Consider the following 12,200-nt stretch of genomic DNA (forward strand, 5'->3'; position numbering starts at 1 on the left):
AGGGAGAGGATGGTGAGGGGAGCCTTCTCCTAGAATTCCTTTGCTGCTCTTTTGGTCTTCTCCCTCCACATCATCCTGGCTTCGATCCCCTACTTTCTACTCATGACCATCGTCAGCCTCCTTTAGACTCCCATCGTCTCCCTGACTCTTAATTCTTCCCATGTCCATTCTGTGTTCTACATATCCAAAGAATTGATTCTAAATTGCAATCCCTAGGTCACTCCTTTCTTATATGAACCCTAGTGCTTCTCCTGTGACATGCAGACATACAGACTCCTCATTTGGCATTTAAGGCCCTTCCTAACTTGGCTCCACCTAGGCTTTCTAGACTTCTCCTACATAACTGCCTCACACATTCAGTAATACAGTCACAGTGACTTTCTTGTTGTTTCTTGCCCATAATGCCTTTTTACATATTAAATCATCCTGTCCCCTCTTCCCCCCTAATGTCTTTGCACTGGCTGCTCCCCATGCCTGGAATGCATTCCCTGTCTTCTGATCCCTCTTTTGCTCTCAAGTTTAGCCCCATTGCCCTCTCCAGCATAAGGCCATTCCTCATTCCGTCCTCTGCTAGAGACTGGTCCTCCCAAAGGACCATATATTTATTTGTATTGCGTGTAGACATGCTGACTCCCTTAATAGAAGAGAAGTTTCTTGAGGCTAAGGGCTATCTCCTTCTTGCCTTCAGATCCCTCCAAGCATGTTGATGCTGGTTGGTTGATGAATTGATGTGCTTATTAGTCCAGGGAGGTTCACATGGGAATTGTCCATTATTTCTTTATTTTTTAGCCCTATATCTTCTGTCTTAGGATCAGTACTGTGTATTGGTTCCAAGGTAGAAGAGTGATAAGGGCTAGGCAACAGGGGTTAAGTGACTTGCCCAGAATCACACAGTTAAAGAAGTATTTGAGATCAGATTTGAACCTAGGACCTCCCATCTCTAGGCCTGGCTCTCTATCCACTGAGCCACTTACCTGGCCCCTCATTATTTGTTTTTACTTAACTCAGAAAAGCTTGAGAAATATCATTTCACGTGATTTAATATTGATAACAGGTATAATGGAAGAGAAAAACTTTGTTTGATCTCATTTTCAAAAGTATATTAGCACAAAAAATGGAATTAACATTGTGTCATTGATGCTACTTTATTAATAAAAGGGTAAGAAATGTAACTTATTCTCCATCTTCCCCCATTGTGGGGAGTAAGTAAGAGCCATTCTTACCTTCATTCTCTGATCTGATTTCTTCTCTTATTCTAATTAGTATTGTCTAGAAAGTGAACACTAGCCAGAGCCCACAGAATTCTGGCTGTTCAGCACACAGAAGAAAAATACGATTTTGCAACATCATTAAATTCAGGCTGATGGTGGTCCTTTTGGTAGGATTGTTTTTAGTCCCTAATTGGAATGTCAGAATTTGACTGAGGCTTTCTTATTTTGGTCAGTTCCCCCCCCCCCCCCCAAGAGCATGGCTCTCTCAGGCTGTCTGTGAGCAGGCAAGTTGCTCCCCATTTTCCTTTGTCTTATGCCTTTGGCTGATGCTGAAAGACCTGCAGACCTGGAGCTCTGTGGGGAATGAGCCCACTGCTCAGGAAGACTGGGCACTGCGATGGCGTGACGTGTGTTGTGTGCATGAGTGCCCGTGTGCTCCTCTCATTGGAAACCATTCTCTCGGGAGCTTATCATGGCCACATGCTTCCTGCTCCTCAGACTGTTCAAGTACTCATAGCCCCATAGAGCAGACACATTTATTCCCTCCAGGCTGATTGTTTTTTTTAATGTAATTTTGAGTTGTCCTCTTTTCTGCTAAGACCCCACATTCTCACTTTAGAGACATACCATGGCTGCTGATTGTGAAGTTGTGTTGTGAGCTCCGTATTTGTAGAATGAACTAATGGTTTTAAAGTCATTCTTTGTTCTTTGGCAGGATATGTTCTTCAAATATACCTGGAATAACTTCTTACACACTCAAGTAGAAATTTGTATCGCCTTGATTCTTGCCAGTCCTTTTGAGAGCCCAGAAAACAGCACCGTTGGTGATCAGGATTCCACTGGGGACAATCTTTTACTGAGACATGTAAGCACCCTTTTACCATCAGCCCCTCCGTCTGTAGCAGAACCTCCTTTTTATGGGGATTTGAGAGGAACACCAGGGAGTGAGCATAGTGTGAGATTTCAGGTCTTGGAGCCTCCTTTATTTGGGCCTCTTCCATAACCTCCCTAAGCCTCTGCTAATACAGCCTGTCCAGGGACGTCCTTCCACTGTCTGCTTGTGTGGTCCTTGTATGTTAGCATTGGTTTTTTTGTTTGTTTGTTGTTTTTTTTGTTTGTTTGTTTGTTTTCTTCTAAATCCATGTCCTTTGGACAAGCATCTCACCTAGATCAAGTCAACTTCTTGTCTTCATGGCTTGGTTTACTTGGCTTGCCTGCCCCTGTGGTTTCTAATTTATTGCCAGAGCCTCTTTCCTTTTGGGAACAGTATTATTTTGGCCAGTCTCTTTCTTGGCTTGAGTTTCAAAGCTGATCCAAACATAAGATTGCTCTCAGCCCCAAAGAAGCAAGTCTTTTCTCTTGGAATTTCTAAATTCATTTGACTTCGTGAAATTAGAAGCCTGGAAGTTGTAGTTGGCCATCTGTGTTTTAGGGTCTTGGGCCTCTGGGTGATTGCTTAGAGTCACATTTGTTTTGCTTAAACATTCTCTCCTCTCCTTAACTGGAGGCTTAGATTCTATGGAGTATTCTATGACTAAAATGGCTTCATTCACAAGCAGGGATGGCTTGGGATGGCTTTATGGGGAAAACATTTCAGTGCTAACCAGAATTCTCCTTTCTTCCTTTCTTTAAAAAAACAACAACAAACAGCTGTTCCTTAAGTGCCAGTTAGTGGAACGAATACTTGAAGCCTGGGAAATGAATGAGAAAAAACAGTGAGTAATCCAATTTTTCTCTGTTGGAAATATATTTGGATTTGTGATTTCAGCTAGGCCAGCAGGTCTGTCATTCCAGAAAGCTCTTAGTGTCTGAAGCCATTGGCCTGAAGGCCGTGCGTGGCCCTCACACACTTGTGGGTCAGAGTACAAGGCATTGAGGTATGAAGAATGGACAAGGATGGGCTCAGGTCTCTGCTACCTGGGAGTATTAGGAAAAATTGTGGAAAGCCAACTGGCCGGGTAGACCTGAATTTACCTCGGGCAGGATTGGCTAAACTTTTCCCAGTTCAAATGCCCAGAGGGCAAATTCAAGCTGTCTTACCCAAGAGAGTTGAGGGAGGAAGTCTTGCTTTTAGGAGGCTGGATAGAGGGTTGGGGCATGCAAAAAAAAAAGTCCCTGGGCACGGGGAAGAAGAGGCATGGAGCAGCTCCCCTAGTGCAGGCTGTGCCCACGAGCCAGGGCTTCACCAACAAGGACCTGGGGTGACTAGGTCTGGAGCCTACCAGAGGTCAGGCACAACAGGACACTGGCTCTTCTGACCTAAAAGTTCCTGGGATTAGGGGTAAAGGCAGGTACTAGGACTTTATGACCTTGATACCTACGTGTTTGTCCTCCCTGTCAGATCCTTGATGCCTGAGTTGGCTTTAATAGATACAAAAACTTTCCTTAGTTAGCTATGGAAAAGAGTTATGCAAACCCTCTGGTAAAACAAAAGATTTTGTATTGAGTAGTGATATATAGGTGTGCTTTGAATTGGCCTTCTCCGATTAGTTGACTAGTGCCTGCTCAGAGTTTTTTCTCTGCTCTGGTTTAACTTGAGTCAGTGGCTTCACCCCAAAAAAGTGCATCAGTGACCATCGAGGATTTTTTCCATTAGAGAAGATGGCTTTACCCATCAAAAACAATTTTTGATTGAATCAAGTGACTGGAGGTGCCTTTCCTTGGCCTCTCTTTCTGAGGGACTTTCCTCATTTTGTTCCACATCGCCTTCTATAGCAGCTTCTTCATTCTTTAAATAAAATTTTGGTGTGTCTTGTTTGAGAGACAACAGATTCTTGCCTTCAAACTCATTTACCGAAGGTGTTCCCTATGAAATTTTTATCCTTTTTTGACAGGTGGAAGGAACAGCTTCTGAATTTGAAAATTATCAAATAATTTCCATTTAGCACGCTGTTGTCCTGCCTATTTTCAACAGAAATATGGCTAATTCTCTTTCTTTCAGGGCTGAAGGAGGAAGACGACATGGTTACATGGGCCACTTAACGAGGATTGCTAACTGTATTGTACATAGTACTGACAAGGGGCCAAACAGTACTTTAGTACAACAGCTGATTAAAGGTCAGTATGTTGTTGTTCGGTTGTTTTCAGTTGGGTCTGACTCTTTGTGACCCTATTTGGGTTTTTTTTGGCAGAGATACTGGAGTGGTTTGCCATTTCCTTCTCCAGCTCATTTGACAGATAAGGAAACCAAGTGACTTGCCCAGGGTCACCCAGCTAGTAAGTGTCTGAGGCCAGATTTGAACTCATAAAGTTGAGTCTTCCTGATTCCAACTCCAGTGCTCTATCCAGTGTAAAAGGCAAGTTTAGCTTAAAATAAATAAGAACTTGATAAATAATAAGAACTCATATTCCATTAACCATAATCCAATCATTTATTTATTTGTTCATTTTTTTGTTTATTTTTGTTTTTAAACCCTTACCTTCCATCTTAGAATCAATACTGTGTATTGCTCCAAGGCAGAAGAGTGGTAAGAGTAGGCAATGGGGGTCAAGTGACTTGCCCAGGGTCACACAGCTGGGAAATGTCTGAGGCCAGATTTGAACCTAGGCCTGGCTCTCCATCCACTGAGCCACCCAGCTGTCCCTGATTAATTATAATTTAGAATGAGACTGAGGATCATTTAGAATTTAGTTTAGACTTGGAAAGGATTTTTAGTAGATATTTGTTTATAGTTGTTTTTATATTCATTCTCCAAATTATGTGATCATTTTGAGTTATTCTGAGATGCTGTAAAAAACTAGCGCTTCATTTCATGCCATTTTTATTATTTTAAGCACATAGTTTCTGATTTTGGCTAGTTGGTGATTGTGTCCTGGAGAATCTGCTGTGTGATTTCTCCACAAGCCATGGCTGTATGAGATGATCATTGATGTGGTTTCAGACAGCTTGATCTAGGGTAGGGGATCTTAGCTCTTGTTTAAAAAAAAAAAAAAGCATGTCTTGAGAACTATTTTAGTACCTTCAAGATCCTTTATGACCCTATGTATGCATTTTTTCTGAAGTGGGCTTAGGCCTTTTTCAAATGGAAAAGCATCCGTCTTCCTGGGAGGCCGGTGCTGTACCTGCCAAGCGGCTGGTCAGCCTGTCATCAGCCTTTCTGAAAGTCTCTGTGAAAGGTCCCCCAGGAGTCCTGCTCCTGGCCTCTCCCAGAGGCTAGATCTGTGCCTTGGGCCTGTGAGGGGAGAAGCAGGAGCAGAATTCATCCAGGGCGATGAAGACTGTGGATGCAGCCAAAGAAATCTTGATATCAGAGCAGAGCTTCCTGGTCATTCGTTAGACTGTCTGAGAGTGCTGTGGGCATCTCCTTCCCTGGAGCTTGACTAGACTGGAAGAGGCTTTCCCTGAGAGGGTTCAACACAAGGACTGCAGAGGGCCCTCCTGCTTCCCGATTCAGGGAGTCATCCCAGGGACTGTTGGGGGTAGAGAAGGGGTAGGGAGTGGCATTTATTAAGGACCTCATTGGCTCCTCCACAACCTTGGGAGGGAGATGCTATTGGTACACTCATATACACACAAGAAAACTCCAGGCCCTGAGCTCTTTGTGTCCTTGGTCCACATTTGTCAGTTGAATTATTGCTTCCCCTGGATCCTCGGTGGCCTCCGTGTATTGAGGGTAGCAGGTGCCAGGACCTGATGGTTGGTACCTGCTCACACTCCTCACCTTCTTTGTCCTTTTTCTCCACTCTTCTCCCTGGAAATAGCCCGAGGCTCAGGGCCTGGGGGCACCCCGGGATGGTGTGAGCTTGGCCCTAGGTGGCCATTTGCTCTTTCTAAAGCCCGTTAAATGAGTGCACATAGTAGGGCGACCTGGTGATGCCTCTTCTTTCCTTTCCATTTCAAAGAGCTTCCAGATGACGTCAGAGAGCGATGGGAGACGTTCTGCACCAGCTCTTTAGGCGAAACGAACAAACGGAACACCGTGGACCTGGTACGTTGGATGAGGCGGAAGTGGCTGTTTTCTGATCTGGGTGACACCCCCTCCCCCCAATCATAGCATGCATTTGTATGGCGCCCTGCACCTGGCTAAGCACTTTACAAATACCATCTCAGTTGGTCCTCACAAACCCTCCAGATACTGATCTTATCCCCATTTTACAGTTGAGAAAACAGAGGCAAACAATGGTGAAGTGACTTGCCCAGGGTCCTACACCTAGTCAGTGTCTGAGGTCAGATTTGAATTCAAGTCTTCCTGACTCCAGGCTCTGCTCTCTAGGTGGGACCTATAGTATTTTTTAACCAGAGGTGCATTGGTTAAAAATGGAAGGAAGAAAGCATGAGTTATTCTAGTTTGCTTAACTGTTTCTTCTTTTTTGTACTTTCAAGATGCTCAGTCCTCTGGCTTATCAGGGAGGGATCCATTCATTACGCTCTTGTCCTCTGAGGTTTGTCATCTTGTCAGCCATTTGTAACTTTGGATTTCCCTGAGACACAGATTTGAGTGCAGACATCCTCGAGGCTATAACTCTGTGTTCGGTTGGTTACCTCCACCTTCCTAGCCCCAAGCCGGAGTATAGCATCTGGCCTTTTGCTTTATTATAGCTATGGGGGTGGTGGATTATACCTGGACTTTCTGAAGCCCTCTTTTAACTTTAGCCTCTTCTATTGGCCTTATCTTGGTGGTGGTTGCTACACCCCAGAATTTCCTGGAGTTGTCTCTAAAATACGGCCTCCTCAGAGGTGGGATGAGTGGGGAGTACCCCAATTTTTAGCTTATTGAAATAATGGAAGCACTTAAGTAGGCAGCTCTGTTAGCTTTGGTTATTTGGGGATATGATTTTTTTTTAAAAAAATGTAATCATTTATATTGGTCTTTTGGCCATACTGTATGCCATTTTTGCCTGGACATGGGATTCACTCAATGTGATTTTTAATTCAGTTTTCCCTGAGGGCATGTGCTAGTTTACAGTGGGTAAAACACAGCTTTGCCTGGATGCCCATTTACTACTGTGAATTCATTTGACTACGACATAACACAGATTTGATGTTTCTAAGCTCTCTTCTGTCTCTACATACTCAAATGAGATCTCTACAGTGTAGAGCCCCCAAGCTTCCGGGCCCTCATAACAGCCTGCCTTAGCTTACTCTCATGGCTAATTAGAAGTCACTGTTAAGAAATGGGGGAGTGGGCTGGCCTATATACAAGCACACCCTGCTTGTCAGAAGGCACACACAGGAACTCAGCTCAGTAATTCCCCAAAGCATTCCTGTGTCATGACCAAGGATGTGAATTATCCCCTAGGCTGGTGGCCATTGTCATGGCGATTCTGGGCACCTTCAGTATGTTTGGAGGAAGTCAGTCCTAGTTCCTCTGGGGAAGACTCCTAGTTGCTCATTAATATTTAAAGTTTCATACCAAGTTGTGGTGCCCTGCCCAAGTTCTGGGCAGCTCAGAATTACTGACTATCTGGGTTTTCAGGAAATGGAGGTTTTGTTTAGGGACCTAAATTTCAGTTCTATAGAAAATGGAATTCAAATCTTTACTTCCTTGGGAAGAGTTTAGGGAAGTTGTCAAAAGGAGATCTTTGTGGGTTTTGGTGTACATCTCTGCAACCCTAGTAGAATATTGTTTCCAAGGTTTTCTTCTTTAACTTAAGGTAGTCCTGAAGTATAATCTTGCCCATAGGGTAACCTTGTATACACACAGTAAGATTTCAGTAGTCAGTGTTCAATGATCCAGCTGAGCTTTTCTCCCACAAGGGGTGGACATATGGCTATTCCTTCCCTTCTGAAAGGAGCACAGAACTCCATGTTTTTGTTTGTTTCAAACAGGACTTTATAGCTGATTCTAGTTCTCTAGATTCTAGGCCTTAAAAACAAGATTAATCTCAGTAAGCAAAAGGAAATTTGATTTCCTGCAGATAAGGCAGCAAAATAGTTTAAAGCTGATTTAATTCACAAAACTTAGTACAATTCAATTAAAATTCAGGTGGATTGTTTGAAATTAAGGTATTATGTAAAGTGAATGGAGCGTTCATCTATTTATAAGTGTATAATTTGTTGAAGGAACAAAACTCCACTTCCTTCTGTGTTCTTTTTTGTCTCCAAACTGTGAGGAAGCATTTAGGTCAGTAACTCTCCCCCAAGGTCTGGGCTTCTCTTCCATTTGATTTTTTCTGTTGAAGAGTAGCATGTTTATGTTAACTTGATTTCAACATCTGAAACAAAGGATTTCAAGTAAAACTTGAATTATTATGCTTCCTATAAGAAACATGTAAAAAATTTGTAAGACAGTCTAAAGTCAGTGAAGTTTAGTTTTTCCACTTAAAAAATAAAAGTTACTTTAGAATTGCTCAGAGAAAATGAGTCCCAGGGGCTCCAGTGAGTGGCCTGGCCTTCAAAACCCCTATAGGTAGGCAGGCAAGACTGACCCCAGCAGGGACATGTTTGGGCAGAGACATTGTCCCACTCTGAATGAATGTTCTTTCAAGATCCTTTTCCTTTTGGTATTTGGCCACCCCCCTGGCCCCTTGTTGCTAGCAAAACTGTATTTGGTTACTTTTTATTGAGATGATTATTGAATTATTCAGCATGCCTATACTCCTGGCTCTTGGTGAGGCAGGAAGCTTCCCAGTGCCCTTGGTACTAACTTTGGATGATCCAAATGTGATCTTACAAGGGGAGTGATCGGGGCCTGTTAGTTTAGGCATTGTTATAGTGATTGTGGCAAAAGTGGAGAACATTCAGTGGACTCCTGATTCTAGGCTTCAGTGCATGAAATCATGGGATAGCTAACTCCACTTGAGGGAAGCACATAGAGAGCTTTATGCCCCAGATCTTCATGGGCCTAGATTTGAGATTTATAGTGATGAGCTACTTAGAATTTTCCCTACTGATGCAAAGATTTTCCTCTATTAAGTTAGTTACAGGTTTTTATTTGGTGATTTAAGTACATTTTTAAACTTAAGAGCAAATACAAAGTGAGGGTTTGGGCTTTGAGAGAACAGTTCCTAGAAAGACAGAGCTGCTTCAGCTTTTGTTAATAAGCCATCAGAAGGCTTTTCCTAGAGTGTATTCAAAGGTTTGTGAGCAGGCCCTGCTTCTTGTGCCCTTTGCCCTAGTCTCACTACTGACACTGGCTTTTCTGTCCTTTATTTGGGTTGACACATAACCTATGACATATTTTATGTGTCATGTGTCTCTATCTTATATGGCATAACATGGAAAGTAGATGTTATACCTAGCTTTCCTCTCTCCCTAATTTATTAAGGGGGGAAAATTAGCCTTAGGCTTTTCTAGATAATAAATCTTTGTGAAGTCAGGGTTAGTTTTGGTTTGTATTTTTATCAGGCACATAATACTATTTAATTGTACAAAATACACCAACATTATGGCAATTGATCAGTCATGGACAGCTGACTATTATTACGTGAGGGATCTGGCAAATAAACCTTGAACCCCCTGTATTTACCTCCTGTCGTGGTGCTGTGATAACAAGCATGCTGTGCTTGAGAGAGATGGACGATCTGTGGGCACACGCAAGATTTGACCAAATGCCACCCCCTTCACCTCCTTTTTTTGGGGGGTGGTTATTGAACCCTAGGACCATTTCTTTGGCTTCTCACATAAACTGTAGGGTGTCCTGGCCAGCCCCTGTGCCACATTTTAATACAGAAACAGTGTTCCTATGAGGCTAATAGCACAGCTAACTGGAGATGATAGCCTGTAACCTTTGAACCTTTAGAGGCAGGCAGCAAGTTTACCTTTCGCTCATTTGAACTCAGGCCTTAGATGACCATCCTCGGCTTCCATCCCTTTGATGAGCTGAAATGGTTTATGTCTTAAACCTTGAAGTCACCCCATAATGAATTTTTCCTTACTGGACCAAAAGTGCACTTATGGCTAGGCTTTTCTTGTACAGGCCATTAGACCCTTGTCAGTGGTTTGAATTGGGCTTCTTTCAGTTTTCCATGAAGCCATGTGTGTACCAGGAATCCGATCAACCTAATTCTTTTCATTGGTCTGTTCTATGGACCACCCTGGCTTTATTCTGTTTTTCCATCGCGACCTCCAGCAAGCAGACTGGGAGAAACAGAATAAATCTAACTATTTGGATTTACTACCCAATAGCAGCTTTCACAAGGAAGCTTAGAATAAAGCAATGATATGTGGTTGACTTGGTGGCAATGTTTTTGTTTAACATTGCTGTAGCTCTCTCATCAGCCCTTGGTTTGGGTTGACCTATTTGTGCATTTTCTTTTATATATTTTAATAGAAAAATGAATGTACCTGTTTCATAATGACAATTTCACTACTGGTATTAAATAGTTATGTCCGTTTTTACACATAGGTCACAACCTGCCATATTCATTCATCCAGTGATGATGAAATTGACTTTAAAGAAACGGGGTTCTCGCAGGATTCTTCTTTACAGCAAGTGAGTTATGGGTATAGTTTTTGCTTTGGGATTCTTTGGATGGCAAGTCAGGTTAACCGTCCAAGAATTGTCTGTTATGCTTAAAATGTAAATGCAAATATTTCTGTTTTGAAATGCTCTTTTATGTCACGTTTTTAGGGGACCCAAGGTAGTATCTGAGGGGGAATACATTTGTTTTGATTCTATTTCCAGGGTTCAGTTAAAAAATATTAGCTTCAAATGCTATTGTTAGGCAATGTTAAACAATTCATGGAGCCCCAAATTATTAAAGCTCCTAGTAATGTTTCTTAAAGTAATTTTGAATGTACAAACAAAATAACTCAGGCCGTTTCTTTAACATTTTGTAATAAAGGCTGGCAAAAGCTTCTAAATTAAAAGAAACTTCAGGAAGTAATATAATTGAAAGTTTCCAACATCTTCTTTTTAACTTAGTAGCTTCAGAAAACAGAACAGCTTTGCCCTAGTTCATAAAAACTATAACTTCTATAAAAAGAATTAATAAAGGATAGCTTTCGTACCATTCAAGCAGAAGCACTTCTTAGAAACCAGTTAAAACCCTGATAGTCTGCATTCATTTCTCTTTGGAATCCTAGTCATATCTGGGACCACTGCTGTCAAAATGTAGTTTGGGTCCTCAAAAAAATACAGGCCTGGAGTTAACTAGATGGCTCAGTGAATAGAGGACCAGACTTGGAGACAGGAGGTTTGTTCCCCAGACACTTCTGAGCTGTGTGATCCTGGGGAAGTCACTTAATTCCCATTGCATAATTCTTAATGGTTCTTCTGCCTTATTCCTAGTATATAGTATTAATTCTAAGAAGGAAGGTAAAGGTACTTAAAAAAAAAAAAAAAAGAATCCAGGCCCCCAAATACTAAGAACTAGTAACAGAAACCTTTGTTCCCTTTTATGATCAGAAGTCATATGAAATAGTGGGGAGACAGTCCCTTGAGATTTCTACTATTTGTCATGAGTTCTACTATTTTCTTAAAACATTTATAACTAGAGCAGGCAGAGAGAGCATTTCTAAAACTCCCGACCCCAAATTATGTCTCCTCCTTTATCATAAAACCTTAATATTACTTTCTCTCTTAACCTTTTGATGGATTTAACTTAGACTTGAAATATATCATCTTAATTTTTCCGAGTGTTTCCCTTGCTGCTGTGGCCCTCCAAGACATTTAGCTGCCTTAGGAGATTGCCCAGCTTTTCCTAGATACAAAAGTTCAGTTCTTCTCTAAAGTAGGGGCCAAGAACAGCAGGCACACCACTTGTGGGTTTTTTTGTGTTTTTTTTTTTTTTTTTTTTAATTATTGGCCAGTTGTTAGGCTTCAGACTGAGTTTCTTTTCCATTCATTTCTGGCCCTCAAGGCTAGTAAGCTCACTGCTCTGTAGGTGAAGCCATGGCTTTTTGGGGACTTGGCAGCAGCACAAGGAAAACTTTGGGGGACCTTGACCTTTAGAACTGGTCAGCCCAACTTGGCAAGCTATCAAAGTTTACCTCATGAAGAAGTGCTATCTGTGACTGTGAGCTCTTTGGAGATATGTGTGATTCAGGAAGGCATTTCCTATTTCTTTCACTGAGAGACAATCTTTGTAGCTATTTTAAGTTATAGA

At 42.0% G+C, this 12,200-nt stretch overlaps 1 protein-coding gene across 1 annotated transcript in view; it reads left to right on the forward strand.

Moving 5' to 3' along the window:
- Positions 1-12,200, forward strand: part of PPP6R3 (protein phosphatase 6 regulatory subunit 3) — a 60,967-nt gene that overhangs the window by 29,049 nt on the left and 19,718 nt on the right. The window contains exons 9-13 of the mRNA XM_044682059.1: positions 1,927-2,076; positions 2,862-2,926; positions 4,153-4,268; positions 6,054-6,139; positions 10,499-10,585. Coding sequence (XP_044537994.1) covers positions 1,927-2,076; positions 2,862-2,926; positions 4,153-4,268; positions 6,054-6,139; positions 10,499-10,585 — 504 coding nt within the window. The remainder of the gene's footprint in view (positions 1-1,926; positions 2,077-2,861; positions 2,927-4,152; positions 4,269-6,053; positions 6,140-10,498; positions 10,586-12,200) is intronic.

The sequence above is a fragment of the Gracilinanus agilis genome, chromosome 6 (genome assembly GCF_016433145.1).
Source record: "Gracilinanus agilis isolate LMUSP501 chromosome 6, AgileGrace, whole genome shotgun sequence".
Taxonomy (NCBI): domain Eukaryota; kingdom Metazoa; phylum Chordata; class Mammalia; order Didelphimorphia; family Didelphidae; genus Gracilinanus; species Gracilinanus agilis.